A 16,987-nucleotide genomic window follows, 5' to 3' on the forward strand; every position below is an offset into this window, starting at 1 on the left:
TTATGACATCCAGTGGAACAGTCACTTTACAATAGTGCATCTAAATCTTAAGGGGGGGGGGGGGAGGGAATACTTATCCTATCCTAGGTATTCCTTAAAGAGGTGGGGTTTCAGGTGTCTCCGGAAGGTGGTGATTGACTCCGCTGTCCTGGCGTCGTGAGGGAGTTTGTTCCACCACAAATGATTATGCTCACTTGGTTATGCCTCACAAGTAATACAACAAATTATTATGCTCACTTGGCTGTGCCTCACAAGTAATACAACAAATTATTATGCTCACTTGGCTGTGCCTCACAAGTAATACAACACATTATTATGCTCACTTGGCTGTGCCTCACAAGTAATACAACAAATTATTATGCTCACTTGGCTGTGCCTCACAAGTAATACAACACATTATTATGCTCACTTGGCTGTGCCTCACAAGTAATACAACACATTATTATGCTCACTTGGCTGTGCCTCACAAGTAATACAACACATTATTATGCTCACTTGGCTGTGCCTCACAAGTAATACAACAAATGATCTATTACCAGCGTGATCATATACCCACATTGGCCAATAGCAAGCATAGCCAATATGCAGTGATGACATATTGGGCCTATGGCCTAATGCACAAACCTCATTGCTACAGAACTGTTTTTAATTGGTTAATGTTGCATAGGCTTAAGCAGTTTTTTTTTATCTTCTCAGTTTTGTCTCAGCGCTGCAACTCCCCAACGGGATTGGGAGGCAAATGTCGAGTCACGCGTCCTCCGAAACATGACCCGCGCTTCTTAACACCTTCCAAACCGCGCTTCTTAACACCTTCCAAACCGCGCTTCTTAACACCTTCCAAACCGCGCTTCTTAACACCTTCCAAACCGCGCTTCTTAACACCTTCCAAACCGCGCTTCTTAACACCTTCCAAACCACGCATCTTTACACCTTCCAAACCGCGCTTCTTAACACCTTCCAAACCGCGCTTCTTAACACCTTCCAAACCGCGCTTCTTAACACCTTCCAAACCGCGCTTCTTAACACCTTCCAAACCGCGCATCTTAACACCCGCCCGCTTAACTAGCCGTACCAGTGTGTCGGAGGAAACACCATTCAACTGATGACTGAGGTCAGCCTGCAGGCGCCTGGCCTGCCACAAGGAGTCCCTAGAGCGGGATGAGCCAAGTAAAGCCCCCCCAGCCAGACTGTCTCCAAACCCAAACCCGGACAATGCTGGGCCAGTTGTGAGCTGCCCTATGTGACTCCCAATCACGGCCGGTTGTGATACAGCCCGGGATCGAACCCGGGTCTGTAGTGACGCCTGTAGCTCTGCGATGCCGTGCCTTTAGACCACTGCACCACTCTGGAGGCCCTAGGCTTACGTTTTTTAAGTCATGCTTATAAAAGAACCTGAGCAGTAGATCTCGGCTTGCATTTCGATCCAGAAAGTGATCTTTACTAAGAAAAGGTTGGTGACCCCTGGTCTAGACAAACACTGTACATATACGCTGAGGGTACAAAACATTAGGAACACCTTCCCAATGCTGAGCTGCACCCCCTTTTGCCCTCAGAACAGCCTCAATTAGTCAAGCATGGTGTCAAAAGCGTTCCACAGGGATGCTGGCCCATGTTGACTCCAATGCTTCCCACAGTTGTGTCAAGTTGGCTGGATGTCCTTTGGGTGGTGGACCAGGACCATTCTTGATACACACGGGAAACTATTGAGCGTGAAAAACCCAGCAATACTGCAGTTCTTGACACAAACCGGTGCACCGACTACCATACTTCGTTCAAAGGCACTTAAATATTTTGTCTTTCCCATTCACCTTCTAAATGGCACACATACACAATCCCATGTCTCAATTGTCTCAAGGCTTACAAAATCCTTACTTAACCTGTCTCCTCCCCTTCATCTACACTGATTGAAGTGGATTTAACAGGGTCATCAATAGAAGATCATATCTTTCACCTGGGTTCACCTGGTCAGTCTGTGTCATGGAAAGAGCCGATGCTCTTAATGTTTTGTATACTCAATGTAGTATATAGTCTGTAGCAGAGCTGAGTGGGGTTGTGATAAAAAGAAGGAATCAAACCCTGTCAGAGCTCAAATAACAAACAGCTCCATATCCCACTGGGAAAGCAAAAACATTTCTCTCAGCTCTTAACTATCAAATTCTCCTATTTTGCTCTCTCTCTCTCTCTCTCTCTCTCTCTCTCTCTCTCTCTCTCTCTCTCTCTCTCTCTCTCTCTCTCTCTCTCTCTCTCTCTCTCTCTCTCTCTCTCTCTCTCTCTCTCTCTCTCTCTCTCTCTGTCTCTCGTCTCTCTCTCTGTCTCTCTCTCTCATCTCTCTCTCTCTCATCTTTTATTCTCTCTCTCTCTCTCTCTCTCTCTCTCTCTCTCTCTCTCTCTCTCTCTCTCTCTCTCTCTCTCTCTCTCTCTCTCTCTCTCTCTCTCTCTCTCTCTCTCTCTGTCTCTCTCTCTCATCTTTTATTCTCTCTCTCTCTCTCTCTCTCTCTCTCTCTCTCTCTCTCTCTCTCTCTCTCTCTCTCTCTCTCTCTCTCTCTCTCTCTCTCTCTCTCTCTCTCTCTCTCTCTCCCTCTCTCTCTCTCTCTCTCTCTCCCCCTCTCTCTCTTTTCTCTCTCTCTCTCAACAGTGTTTGTCTCAACATGACGTTAGAAATAAAGCACTCAGCATGGTCCCAGCAGCAGATCACTCTAAAGACCAAACAAAGGCAGAAGATGATATAAACCACTGAGAAGCCAGAATTTTCACTCACAAAAACTCTCTTTCCTACTGCCTGTGTGGGCGAGAGAGGCAGAGTGCGGGAAATGAGTAGAACAGAAGGAGAGATAAACCCATGAGGAGAACACCAGAGGAAGAGAAATAGACCTACAAGTTGAAGGTGGGGAGGACGAGACAGGAAATTACCAAATAAAAGAGGGATGAGACTGAAGGATGGAGAAAGGGAGAGAGGGAACGTAATTGAGAGAGTATGGACAGGAAAAAGAAAGAGCATAGACCGAGAGAGCGCGAGATAGAGATAGTAATAGTGAAGGTGTAAACTCGGCAGAAGAAAACCTAAACAGCATATTTGACCTCTCAGCTTCCCAATCAAATCTTAACATTTAAGGCAGACAACCTAAGAAAATGAACAACAATGACAAGTGGTTTGATGAAGACTGCAACAACCTAAGAAAGATATTGAGAAACCTATCCAACTGAAAACATAGAGACCCGGAAAACCTGAGTCTACGCCTTCGCTATGGTGAATCACTAAAACAATACAGAAATACACTACAGAAAAAGAAGGAACAGCACGTCAGAAATCAGCTCACATAATTGAAGAATCAATAGAATCTAACCACTTCTGGTAAAATTGGAAAACACTAAACAAACAACAACACGAAATGTTATCTATCCAAAAGGGAGATGTATGGATAAACCACTTCTCCAACCTTTTTGGACCTATAACAAATAACAAACAGCAAATACAAAATCTTAGAATCAACTATTAAAGACTAGGAGATCCCACTGGATTCTGCAATTACATTCTCCAACCTTTTTGGACCTATAACAAAGAACAAGCAGCAAAAGCAAATACAGTAACACTCAAAAGTTTGGACACACCTACTCATTCAAGGGTTTTTCTTTATTTTTACTATTTTCTACATTGTAGAATAATTGTGAGAACATCAAACTATGAAATAACACATGGAATCATGTAGTAACCAAAAGTGTTAAACAAATCAAAATATATTTGAGATGATTTAAAGTAGCCACACTTTGCCATGATAACAGCTTTGCACACTCTTGGCATTTTCTCAACCAGCTTCATGAGGTAGTCACCTGGAATGCATTTCAATGAACAGGTGTTCCTTGTTCATGTGTGGAATGTCTTTCCTTAATGCATTTGAGCCAAGCAGTTGTGTTGTGACAAGGTAGGGGCGGGAAACAGAAGATAGCCCTATTTGGTAAAAGACCAAGTCCATATTATGGAAAGAACAGCTCAAATAAGCAAAGAGAAACGACAGTCCATCATTACTTTAAGACATGAAGGAAAATTCAAGTGCAAGTGCATACACGAAAAACCACCATATGATGAAACTGGCTCTCATGTTCTGGTGCTTCTGACCCCAACCAAGGAGGGCCTACAGCAGCATCTGCACAGATCTTCTACACAGATTATGTCAGACCTGGGCCTTGACAGGAAAACCAAGTAAGACTAAATAAAAGGGTGTTCCAAAAAAGGTTGAGTAGCCAGGACAAATTCCATCGAGACACCGTCGCCCTAGAGCACACAAAAAACTATACAAACCTTGGCCTAAACATCAGAGCCACAGGTAACTCCTACAAAGCTGTGAATGAGCTGAGAGACAAGGCAAGAAGGGCCTTCAATGCCATCCAAAGGAACATAAAATTCCACATACCAATTAGGAACTCGCTAAAAATACTTGAATCAGTTATAGAACCAATTGCCCTTTATGTTTCTGGAGTCCGCTCACCAACCAAGAACTCACAAAATCGGACAAACAACAAATTGAGAAATATACTCTGTGTACAACACCACATAAATCATGCAAAGCAAAATTAGGCCGATAAACGCTAACTATCAAAATCCAGAAAAGAGACGTTAAATTCTACCACTACCTAAAAGGAAACGATGTACAAACCTTCCATAACAAAGCCATCACCTATAAAGAAATGAACCTGGAGAAGAGTCCTCTAAGCAAGCTGGTCCTGGGGCTCTGTTCACAAAACACACCCCACAGAGACCCAGGACAGCAACACAATTATACCCAACCAAATCATGAGAAAACAAAAAGATAATTACTTGACACATTGGAAAGGATTAACAAAAAAATGGAGAAAACTAGAATGCTATTTGCACCTAAACAGTGAGTACACAGTGGTAGAATATCTAACCACTGTGATTGACCCAAAATTAAGGAAAGCTTTGACTATGTACAGACTCAGTGAGCATAGCCTTGCCGTAGGCAGATCTGGCTCTCAAGAGAAGACAGGCTATGTGCACACTGCCCACAAAATGAGGTGGAAACTGAGCTGCACTTCCTAACCTCCTGCCAAATGTATGACCATATTAGAGACACGTACTTCCCTCAGATTACACAGACCCACAAGGAATTTGAAAACAAATCCAATTTTGATAAACTCCCATATCTACTGGGTGAAATGCCAGTTTGCCATCACAGCAGCAATATTTGTGATCTGTTGCCACAAGAAAAGGGCAACCAGTGAATAACAAAGACAAGTGTAAATTCAACCTATATTAATGTTGATTTATTTTCTCTTTGTACTTTAACTATTTGCACATTGTTACAACACTGTATATGACACTGTATATGACTTTTGAAATGCCATTATTCTTTTGGAAATGTTGTAAGTGTAATGTTTACTGTTCATTTTTTATTGTTTATTTCACTTTTGTTTATTATCTATTTTGCTTGCTTTGGCAATGTAAACATTTGTTTTCCATGCCAATAAAGCCCTTAACCTCTCTGAACCACCCATACCGGATCCGGGATAATTGTCATCAGCAACACTGAATAGCATTCACAGTCAAATAATATTACTAGAAAATATTAATATTCGTGAAATCACAAGTGCAATATTGCGAAACACAGCTTATCCTTTTGTTAATCCACCTGTCGCCTCAGATTTTGAAATGATGCTTTACAGCGAAAGCAATACAAGCGTTTGTGTAAGTTTATCGATCGCTCGACAAAACAATAAGTACACTCAGGTAACTTGGTCACGAAAATCAGAAAAGCAATCAAATTAATCGTTTACCTTTGATGATCTTTGGATGTTTTCACTCACGAGACTCCCAGTTAGACAATAAATGTTCCTTTTGTTCCATAAAGATATTTTTTATATCCAAATACCTCTGTTAGTTTGGTGCGTTATGCCCAGGAATCCACCGGAAAGAGCGGTCACGACAATGCAGAAACAAAATCCAAATTATTTCCATAATGTCCACAGAAACATGTCAGACGTTTTTCATAATCAATCCTCAGGATGTTTTTCAAATATCTATTCGATAATATATCAACCGGGACAGTTGGCTTTTCACTAGGACCGGGAGTAACAATGGCCACCTTTCTCTTTTGCGCACAATTCACTCTGAGAGCCCCCACCTATCCACTTACGCAATGTGGTCGTTCACGCTCATTCTTCAAAATAAAAGCCTGTACTATATCTGAAGACTGTTGACATCTTGAGAAAGCGATAGGATAAGGAATCTGGTTGATATCCCTTTAAATGGAGCAATGGGAGGCTATGGAACATGGAGTTTTCAAAATAGAACCCACTTCCTGGTTTGATTTTTCTCAGGGTTTCGCCTGCAAAATCAGTTCTGTTATACTCACAGACAATATTCTAACCGTTTTGGAAACTTTAGAGTGTTTTCTATCCTAATCTGTCAATTATATGCATATTCTAACATCTGGTCCTGAGAAATAGGCCGTTTACTTTGGGAACGTTATTTTTCTAAACTTCAAGAGGTTAAATTAAAATTGGAAATCATATTGAAATTGAACATTTGAGAGACAGAGAGTTGGGACAGTTAGAGAGAGTTTGGGACAGTTAGAGAGAGTTGGGATAGTTAGAGAGAGTTGGGATAGTTAGAGAGAGTTTGGGACAGTTAGAGAGAGCTGGGACAGTTAGAGAGAGTTGGGAGAGTTAGAGAGAGTTGGGAGAGTTAGAGAGAGTTTGGGACAGTTAGAGAGAGTTTGGGACAGTTAGAGAGAGTTTGGGACAGTTAGAGAGAGTTGGGACAGTTAGAGAGAGTTGGGACAGTTAGAGAGAGTTGGGACAGTTAGAGAGTTGGGACAGTTAGAGAGAGTTGGGACAGTGGGCCAGGGATAATGTAGTGAGTTGGGGGACAGTGGGGCCAGGGATAATGTAGTGAGTTGGGGGACAGTGGGGCCAGGGATAATGTAGTGAGTTGGCCAGCTCTGTAATGCCAGTCTGTTGAGCTGATCTCAGTGGGAACAGCATTTGGGTTTGGCTCAGAGAGACAAGGCTGGAACAACTGATAGGCACTAACTCACCCCTGCTACTGGACCTGACCCAAACACACACACACACACACACACACACACACACACACACACACACACACACACACACACACACACACACACACACACACACACACACACACACACACACACACACACACACACACACACACACACACACACACACACACACACATGCACAATCCACTAGCCCCAAACCCAAACAGGGAGGAACAGTGGGAGGTGTGCAGAGATTCAAACAGACACACAGACACACATACTGACGATGTTAACAGCATCACCAGGGAGGGAGAGTGGTTGAGTGATTGTGGCAGACCCACTGTGAGACCCCCTATTGTGGCTATGAGCAGAGTCTGTCTCCCCCTCAATACAGCATATAATGCTTGATTAGAGTAGAGGAGAGATGGAGGAGAGGAGGGAGGGAGGAGAGGAGGGATGGAGGAGAACAGTGTACAGAGAGGAGGGGAGCAAGAGAGAGTTGGAGAGAGAAGAGAGGGAGGGATCTGAGAATTTCATAGGAAAAGCAATAAGCACGACTCTCCCTCCACAACTTCCTGTTTTACAAATGACTGGAGTTAAGGTTTGAGCTAATAAGTCCATTAGTTTGATATGAGGTCGCGATGCCCAATTAAATGGTCCCGCTGGTCTCTCTCTTCTCTCCTCTCATTTCCACGTCTCTCCCTCTTTCTTTTCTTCTCTGTCCTCATTTTCTCTCCCAGACGCAATTATCCTTTATCGGCTTCAACGTGTGAAGTCTAATGTTACAGAAAGCAATAACTGTGACAAAGACATGATTTAACCAAACACCATTTATGTGGGAGCCCATCATCTCCATCACTACTGCTCTCGTCTCATCCTCTCCACCCCTCCCTCTGCACCAAGCTGCTATCCAGCCAAGATAATAGCACAGACAGACACAGTGGTAAATGGCTCCAGGGTACGATACCACGCAATATGACTGGACTCAGCTCAGGAAGGGATCTTACTGCGGTTGGATACAATCAACCTTGGACTGCAGGGTACGATACCACGGTATACGACTGGACTCAGCTCAGGAAGGGATCTTACTGCGGTTGGATACAATCAACCTTGGACTGCAGGGTACAATACCACGGTATACGACTGGACTCTGCTCAGGAAGGGATCTTACTGCGGTTGGATACAATCAACCTTGGACTGCAGGGTACGATACCACAGTATACAACTGGACTCAGCTCAGGAAGGGATCTTACTGCGGTTGGATACAATCAACCTTGGACTGCAGGGTACGATACCACGGTATACGACTGGACTCTGCTCAGGAAGGGATCTTACTGCGGTTGGATACAATCAACCTTGGACTGCAGGGTACGATACCACGGTATATGACTGGACTCAGCTCAGGAAGGGATCTTACTGCGGTTCGATACAATCAACCTTGGACTGCAGGGTACGATACCACAGTATACGACTGGACTCAGCTCAGGAAGGGATCTTACTGCGGTTGGATATAATCAACCTTGGACTGCAGGGTACGATACCACAGTATACGACTGGACTCAGCTCAGGAAGGGATCTTACTGCGGTTGGATACAATCAACCTTGGACTGCAGGGTACAATACCACTGTATACGACTGGACTCTGCTCAGGAAGGGATCTTACTGCGGTTGGATACAATCAACCTTGGACTGCAGGGTACGATACCACGGTATACAACTGGACTCAGCTCAGGAAGGGATCTTACTGCGGTTGGATACAATCAACCTTGGACTGCAGGGTACGATACCACGGTATACGACTGGACTCTGCTCAGGAAGGGATCTTACTGTGGTTGGATACAATCAACCTTGGACTGCAGGGTACGATACCACGGTATATGACTGGACTCAGCTCAGGAAGGGATCTTACTGCGGTTCGATACAATCAACCTTGGACTGCAGGGTACGATACCACAGTATACGACTGGACTCAGCTCAGGAAGGGATCTTACTGCGGTTGGATACAATCAACCTTGGACTGCAGGGTACGATACCACGGTATACGACTGGACTCTGCTCAGGAAGGGATCTTACTGCGGTTGGATACAATCAACCTTGGAATGCATCCCAACTGGCCTCTGGTCAAAAGTAGTGCACTACAGTTGAAGTTGGAAGTTGACATACACTTAGGTTGTAGTCATTAAAACTCTTTTTCAACCACTCCACACATTTCTTGTTAACAAACTATAGTTTTGGCAAGTAAGTTAGGACATCTACTGTGTGAATGACACAAGTAATTTTTCCAACAATTGTTTACAGACAGATTATTTCACTTAAAATTCACTGTATCAAAATTCCAGTGGGTCAGAAGTTTATAAACACTAAGTTGACTGTGCAGTCAAACAGCTTGGAAAATTCCAGAAAATTATGTCATGTCTTCTGATAGGCTAATTGACCTAATTTGAGTCAATTGGAGGTGTACCTGTGGATGTACAATGTTCAAAAAATAAAGGAAACACTAAAATAACACATCCTAGATCTGAATGAATGAAATATTCTAATTAAAAACTTTATTCTTTACATGTTGAATGTGCTGACAACAAAATCACACAAAAATGATCAATGGAAATCAAATGTATCAACCCATGGAGGTCTGGATTTGGAGTCACAATCAAATTTAAAGTGGAAAACCACACTACAGATCCTACTTTGATGTAATGTCCTTAAAACAAGTCAAAATGAGGCTCAGTAGTGTGTGTGGCCTCCACGTGCCTGTATGACCTCCCTATAACACCTGGGCCTGCTCCGGATGAGGTGGCGGATGGTCTCCTGAGGGATCTCCTCCCAGACCTGGACAAAAGCATCCGCCAACTCCTGGACAGTCTGTGATGCAACATGGCGTTGTTGGATGGAGCGAGACATGATGTCCCAGATGTGCTCAATTGGATTCAGGTCTGGGGAATGGGCGGGTCAGTCCATAGCATCAATGCCTTCCTCTTGCAGGAACTGCTGACACACTCCAGCCACATGAGGTCTAGCATTGTCTTGCATTAGGAGGAACCCAGGCCAACCGCACCAGCATATGGTCTCACAAGGGGTCTGAGGATCTCATCTCGGTACCTAATGGCAGTCAGGCTACCTCTGGCGAGCACATGGAGGGCTGTGCGGCCCCCCAAAGAAATGCCACGCCACACCATGACTGACCCATCGACAAACAAACATGCTGGAGGATGTTGCAGGCAGCAGAATGTTCTCTACGGCGTCTCCAGACTGTCACGTCTGTCACATGTGCTCAGTGTGAACCTGCTTTCATCTGTGAAGAGCACAGGGCGCCAGTGGCGAATTTGCCAATCTTGGTGTTCTCTGGCAAATGCCAAACATCCTGTATGGTGTTGGGCTGTAAGCATAACCCCCACCTGTGGACGTCAGGCCCTCATACCACCCTCATGGAGTCTGTTTCTGACCATTTGAGCAGACACATGCACATTTGTGGCCTGCTGGAGGTCATTTTGCACGGCTCTGGCAGTGCTCCTCCTGCTCCTCCTTGCACAAAGGCAGAGGTAGCGGTCCTGCTGCCGGGTTGTTGCCCTCCTACGGCCTCCTCCACGTCTCCTGATGTACTGGCCTGTCTCCTGGTAGCGCCTCCATGCTCTGGACACTACACTGACAGACACAGCAAACCTTCTTGCCACAGCTCGCATTGATGTGCCATCCTGGATGAGCTGCAATACCTGAGCCACTTGTATGGGTTGTAGACTCCGTCTCATGCTACCACTAGAGTGAAAGCACCGCCAGCATTCAAAAGTGACCAAAACATCAGCCAGGAATCATAGGAACTGAGAAGTGGTCTGTGGTCACCACCTGCAGAACCACTCCTTTATTGGGGGTGTCTTGCTAATTGCCTATAATTTCCACCTGTTGTCTATTCCATTTGCACAACAGCATGTGAAATTTATTGTCAATCAGTGTTGCTTCCTAAGTGGACTGTTTGATTTCACAGAAGTGTGATTGACTTGGAGTTACATTGTGTTGTTTAGGTGTTCCCTTCATTTTTTATTTCAAGGCCTACCTTCAAACTCAGTGCCTCTTTGCTTGACATCATGGGAAAATCAAAAGAAATCAACCAAGACCTCAGATATATACCACCCACCACTGCGACTTGTATGCTCTAGTCGGCTGGCCCTCACTACATATTCGTCGCCAGACCCACTGGCTCCAGGTCATCTACAAGTCCATGCTAGGTAAAGCTCCGTCTTATCTCAGTTCACTGGTCACGATGGCAACACCCATCCATAGCATGCGCTCCAGCAGGTGTATCTCACTGATCATCCCTAAAGCCAACACCTCATTTGGCCGCCTTTCGTTCCAGTTCTCTGCTGCCTGTGACTGGAACGAATTGCAAAAATCGCTGAAGTTGGAGACTTTTATCTACCTCACCAACTTCAAACATCTGCTATCTGAGCAGTTAAACGATCGCTGCAGCTATACATAAGTCTATCGGTAAATAGCCCACCCATTTTTACCTACCTCATCCCCATACTGTTTTTATTTATTTACTTTTCTGCTCTTTTGCACACCAATATCTCTACCTGTACATGACCATCTGATCATTTATCACTCCAGTGTTAATCTGCAAAATTGTAATTATTCGCCTACCTCCTCATGCCTTTTGCACACAATGTATATAGACACCCCCCTTTTTTTCCTACTGTGTTATTGACTTGTTAATTGTTTACTCCATGTGTAACTCTGTGTTGTCTGTTCACATTGCTATGCTTTATCTTGGCCAGGTCGCAGTTGCAAATGAGAACTTGTTCTCAACTAGCCTACCTGGTTAAATAAAGGTGAAAAAAAAAATAAAATAAAAAAAAAAATAAAAAAATTGTAGACCTCCACACGTCTGATTCATCCTTGGGAGCAATTTCCAAATGCCTGAAGTTACCACGTTCAGCTGTACAAACAATAGTACACAAGTATAAACACCACGCAGCCGTCATACCGCTCAACAAGGAGACATGTTCTGTCTCCTAGAGATGAACCTACTTTGGTGCGAAAAGTGCAAATTAATCCCAGAACAACAGCAAAGGACCTTGTGAAGAAGCTGGAGGAAACAGGTACAAAAGTAAAACGAGTCCTATATCGACATAACCTGAAAGACTGCTCAGCAAGGAAGAAGCCACTGCTCCAACACCGCCATAACAAAAGCCAGACTACAGTTTGCAACTGCACATGGGGACAAAGATCGTACTTTTTGAAGAAATGTCTTCTGGTCTGATGAAACAAAAATAGAACTGTTTGGCCATAATGACCATTGTTATGTTTGGAGGAAAAAGGGGGAGGCTTGCAAGTCGAAGAACACAAACCCAACCGTGAAGCACGGGGGTGGCAGCATCGTGTTGTGGAGGTGCTATTTTGTGCACTTCACAAAATAGATGGCAACATGAGGAAGGAAAATTCTGTGGATATATTGAAGCAACATCTCAAGACATCAGTCAGGAAGCATACTCTCAAAGTTGTGGCAAAATGGCTGAATGACAACAAAGTCAAGGTATTGGAGTGGCCATCACAAAGCCCTGACTTCAATCCCATAGACAATGTGTGGGCAGAACTGAAAAAGCATGTGTGAGCAAGGAGGCCAATAAACCTGACTCAGTTACAACAGCTCTGACAGGAGGAATGGGCCAAAATTCACCCAACTTATTGTGGGTAGCTTGTGGAAGGCTACCCGAAATGTCTGACCCAAGTTAAACAATTCAAAGGCAATGTTACCAAATACTAATTGAGTGTATGTAAACTTCTGACCCACAGGGAAAGTGATGAAAGAAATAAAAGCTGAAATAAATACTACTAATATTCTGACATTTAACATTCTTAAAATAAAGTGGTGATCCTCATCACATAAAGGTGTTTCACCCTCTCTACAGTGGCGTTGAACTTGGCTACTAACCTCTTCGGATCCTCCTCATCACATAAAGGTGTTTCACCCTCTCTACAGTGGAGCTGAACTCGGCTACTAAACTCTTCGGATCCTCCTCATCACATCAAGGTGTTTCACCAACTCTACAGTGGAGCTGAACTCGGCTACTAAACTCTTCGGATCCTCCTCATCACATCAAGGTGTTTCACCAACTCTACAGTGGAGCTTTACAGCTGCCATGTTGAACTAGTCTATTATCTCCACTGTGTCTCCTATCTTTTACACTGACCGTTTTGAAGTGGTGTGTTAACATACATGTATCAGCACTACAGCAAGCCCAGAGGGACATACCGCACTGCATCAAGTGTCGGGTATCGCACGCGATTGTGTTTCCATTGTGAGAGAACGCTATCTCCAAATACATTTTCAGATGCACATATTCACGCGCTTCCACTCTCTACCTTATCAGAGGATTTCAAAATGGAGTTATAAAAGTGTGAAGATTAATCAAACACTTACCTCAACTTCCTTCAATGATTGCAGAAAGAAAGGAGAGAGGGAGAGAAAGAGAAAGGTCATTTATAATGGCAAATATAATGTAAATCACATTTTGAACAAAGGTCCCGGGCTATCTGTTCAGAATACAAAGAGACTACGTACGTAGACATTCATTAAAGGGAATCTGTGGGTGTATTAATGTGATTGCACTGCTGTCACACACACAACACACACACACACACACACACACACACACACACACACACACACACACACACACACACACACACACACACACACACACACACACACACACACACACACACACACACACACACACACACACACACACACACACACACACACACACACAGTCCCCCAGCGGTGTTAAGAGTGAGACAGCCTTATTCGTTGTGACATGTAATTCCAACACATAGAGGGAAAACATCAACTGAGAGGGGGGGCAGAGGGGGAGAGAAAGAGATAGGGGAGAGAGAGAGTGAGAGGGGGGATGAGAGAGAGGAGAAAGAGAAAGGAAGGGAGGGAGAAAGAGGGAGACGGAGATGGAGAGAGAGAGAAAAAGGGGAGAGAGAGGAGAATGATTGAGGAGAGAGAGAGAGAGAGAGAGAGGGAGAGAGAGAAAGGGGGAGAGAGAGCAAGGGAGAGAGAGGGAGAGAGAGAGGAGAGAGAGAAAGAGTGAGAGCGAAATAGAGAGAGAAGTGGGGGGGGGTGAAAGAGAGAGAGAGGGGGGGAGAGAGAGAGAAAAATATAGCTTCAATCTTCTACCTTACTCTGTGCCAGTGTGCCTGTGTGTGTGTGCTTGATCACCTACTTGTGTGTCTGTGGCGTGTCTGTGTTGTGTCTGTGGTCATAGGGGTGTGGATAAATGTCAAAACAGGTATTGTTTATGGTCTGGTAGTGTGTTTTAAGTCTAATGCTTTGTGGCTAGACATCATCCTGCGCTCTATAAACCTAACAGGAGTGGAGAGGGTGATGCACTCTACAGACAGCACAGAGAGAGGACACAACCCTCTCCTTGTCTGCTTTGCATCCCTCCCTCTCGCTTTCATTCAGTTGTGTGGCGCTCAACTGTTCTGTGCCACTAAGAAAACAAACTTGACTTAATTAAGGGATGTAACAAGTCACTGATACGCATTGGCCCCCCATTTAAACAATCCAAATGTAGCATTCATCTGTCAGAAGCTTGATTCAAACGTTAGGAATCGTCCATTTCCATGTGTTGTTGTTGCTCATTTTACATGATTTCTACCTTCTGAAAATACTTTTTTTTTCTGACAACTGATGCGTCCTCTCCTTCAGTGTGGAACTGCATGAAACTGTTGACAGTCAGTTATCATGCTGAACATGCTGAACGTGATATTAGCCTTTATTAGTTGAGTGACAACCTATGTCATTTGCTACGTTATTGCCATCTCTGCTCTGTTGAAAATGGTGTTTTACATGAATACATGTAAACTACCAGAGACAACTCTCACCTTGTTATAGCCTGCCTGCAGAACAGCGTTTACAATAGATTTTATTTTGATTGCTCAGGTTCAGCATCAGCAATAGTTTTGGTTGTGCTTTAAACAATCGGTGTATATGGTCATTTTTAGATATAAAGGGTCAAGTTTAATTTCATAATGAGGACAGGAATCACTTTGCTACGTGCACTAATCTGATAGTGGGTTGGTAGATGTCTAGTCTCCATTATTCTCATTCTCTCTCTCTCTCTCTCTCTCTCTCTCTCTCTCTCTCTCTCTCTCTCTCTCTCTCTCTCTCTCTCTCTTAATTCCATTCAAGGGCTTTATTGACATGGGAAACATGTGTTAACATTGCCAAAGCAAGTGACATAGATAATATATAAAGTGAATATATAAAGTGAAATAAACAATAAAAATTTACAGTAAACATCACACATACAGAAGTTTCAAAACAATAAAGACATGACAAATGGCATATTATATATATACAGTGTTTTAACAATGTACAAATGTTAAAGGACACAAGATAAAATAAATAAGCATAGATATGGGTTGTATTTACAATGGTGTTTTCTTCACTGGTTGCCCTTTTCTCGTGGCAACAGGTCACAAATCTTGCTGCTGTGATGGCACACTGTGTAATTTCACCCAGTAGATATGGGAGGTTAACAAAATTGGATTTGTTTTCAAATTCTTTGTGGATCTGTGTAATCTGAGGGAAATCTGTCTCTCTAATATGGTCATACATTGGGCAGGAGGTTAGGAAGTGCAGCTCAGTTTCCACCTCATTTTGTGGGCAGTGAGCACATAGCCTATCTTCTCTTGAGAGCCATGTCTGACTATGGCGGGCCTTTCTCAATAGCAAGGCTATGCTCACTGAGTCTGTACATAGTCAAAGCTTTCCTTAATTTTGGGTCAGTCACAGTGGTCAGGTATTCTGCCGCTGTGTACTCTCTGTGTAGGGCCAAATAGCATTCTAGTTTGCTCTGTTTTTTTGTTAATTCTTTCCAATGTGTCAAGTAATTATCTTTTTGTTTTCTCATGATTTGGTTGGGTCTAATTGTGCTGCTGTCCTGGGGCTCTGTAGGGTGTGTTTGTGTTTGTGAACAGAGCCCCAGGACCAGCTTGCTTAGGGGACTCTTCTCCAGGTTCATCTCTCTGTAGGTGATGGCTTTGTTGTGGAAGGTTTGGGAATCGCTTCCTTTTAGGTGGTTATAGAATTTAACGGCTCTTTTCTGAATTTAGATAATTAGTTGGTATCGGCCTAATTCTGCTCTGCATGCATTATTTGGTGTTCTACGTTGTACACGGCGGATATTTTTGCAGAATTCTGCGTGCAGAGTCTCAATTTGGTGTTTGTCCCATTTTGTGAAGTCTTGGTTGGTGAGCGGACCCCAGACCTCACAACCATAAAGGGCAATGGGCTCTATGACTGATTCAAGTATTTTTAGCCAAATCCTAATTGGTATGTTGAAATTTATGTTCCTTTTGATGGCATAGAATGCCCTTCTTGCCTTGTCTCTCAGATCGTTCACAGCTTTGTGGAAGTTACCTGTGGCACTGATGTTTAGGCCAAGGTATGTATAGTTTTTTGTGTGCTCTAGGGCAACAGTGTCTAGATGGAATTTGTATTTGTGGTCCTGGTGACTGGACCTTTTTTGGAACACCATTATTTTGGTCTTACTGAGATTTACTGTCAGGGCCCAGGTCTGACAGAATCTGTGCATAAGATCGAGGTGCTGCTGTAGGCCCTCTCTCTCTTTCTCTCCGTCTTTCTGCTTTCAAGTGTTCTGAAAATATACAACCGAAGTTGCAGGGAGGGATTTTCTTAGATGATAGGAGACATTCATACGTGCAAGATAAGCTACGATCCATTTCAGATCCCTAGCCAACCCTTCCTGATATGCACTGCCTCGGGACTAGATGACAGTGAGAGTGGGGTTAGGATCTAGAGGCTAGTGAGAGAGGGGTTAGGAACTAGAGGCTAGGGAGAGAGAGGCTAAGAACTAGTGGCTAGTGAGAGAGGGGTTAGGAACTCAAGACTAGTGAGAGAGGGGTAGGAACTTGAGGCTAATGAGAGAGGGGGT

The 16,987-nt window shown here is 43.8% G+C and overlaps 1 protein-coding gene across 5 annotated transcripts in view; it reads right to left on the minus strand.

The window, feature by feature from the left end:
- LOC124011107 (testican-1-like) overlaps window positions 1-16,987 on the minus strand; it is a 450,156-nt gene that overhangs the window by 207,403 nt on the left and 225,766 nt on the right. For 3 of the 5 annotated variants that reach the window (XM_046324138.1, XM_046324136.1, XM_046324140.1), the window contains exon 3: window positions 13,438-13,446. The exons of the other annotated variants lie outside the window; for them this stretch is intronic. In XM_046324138.1, the coding sequence (XP_046180094.1) occupies window positions 13,438-13,446 (9 nt within the window). The remainder of the gene's footprint in view (window positions 1-13,437; window positions 13,447-16,987) is intronic. 5 annotated transcript variants of the gene reach the window in all.

This window comes from Oncorhynchus gorbuscha, linkage group LG23 (genome assembly GCF_021184085.1).
Source record: "Oncorhynchus gorbuscha isolate QuinsamMale2020 ecotype Even-year linkage group LG23, OgorEven_v1.0, whole genome shotgun sequence".
Lineage (NCBI taxonomy): Eukaryota > Metazoa > Chordata > Actinopteri > Salmoniformes > Salmonidae > Oncorhynchus > Oncorhynchus gorbuscha.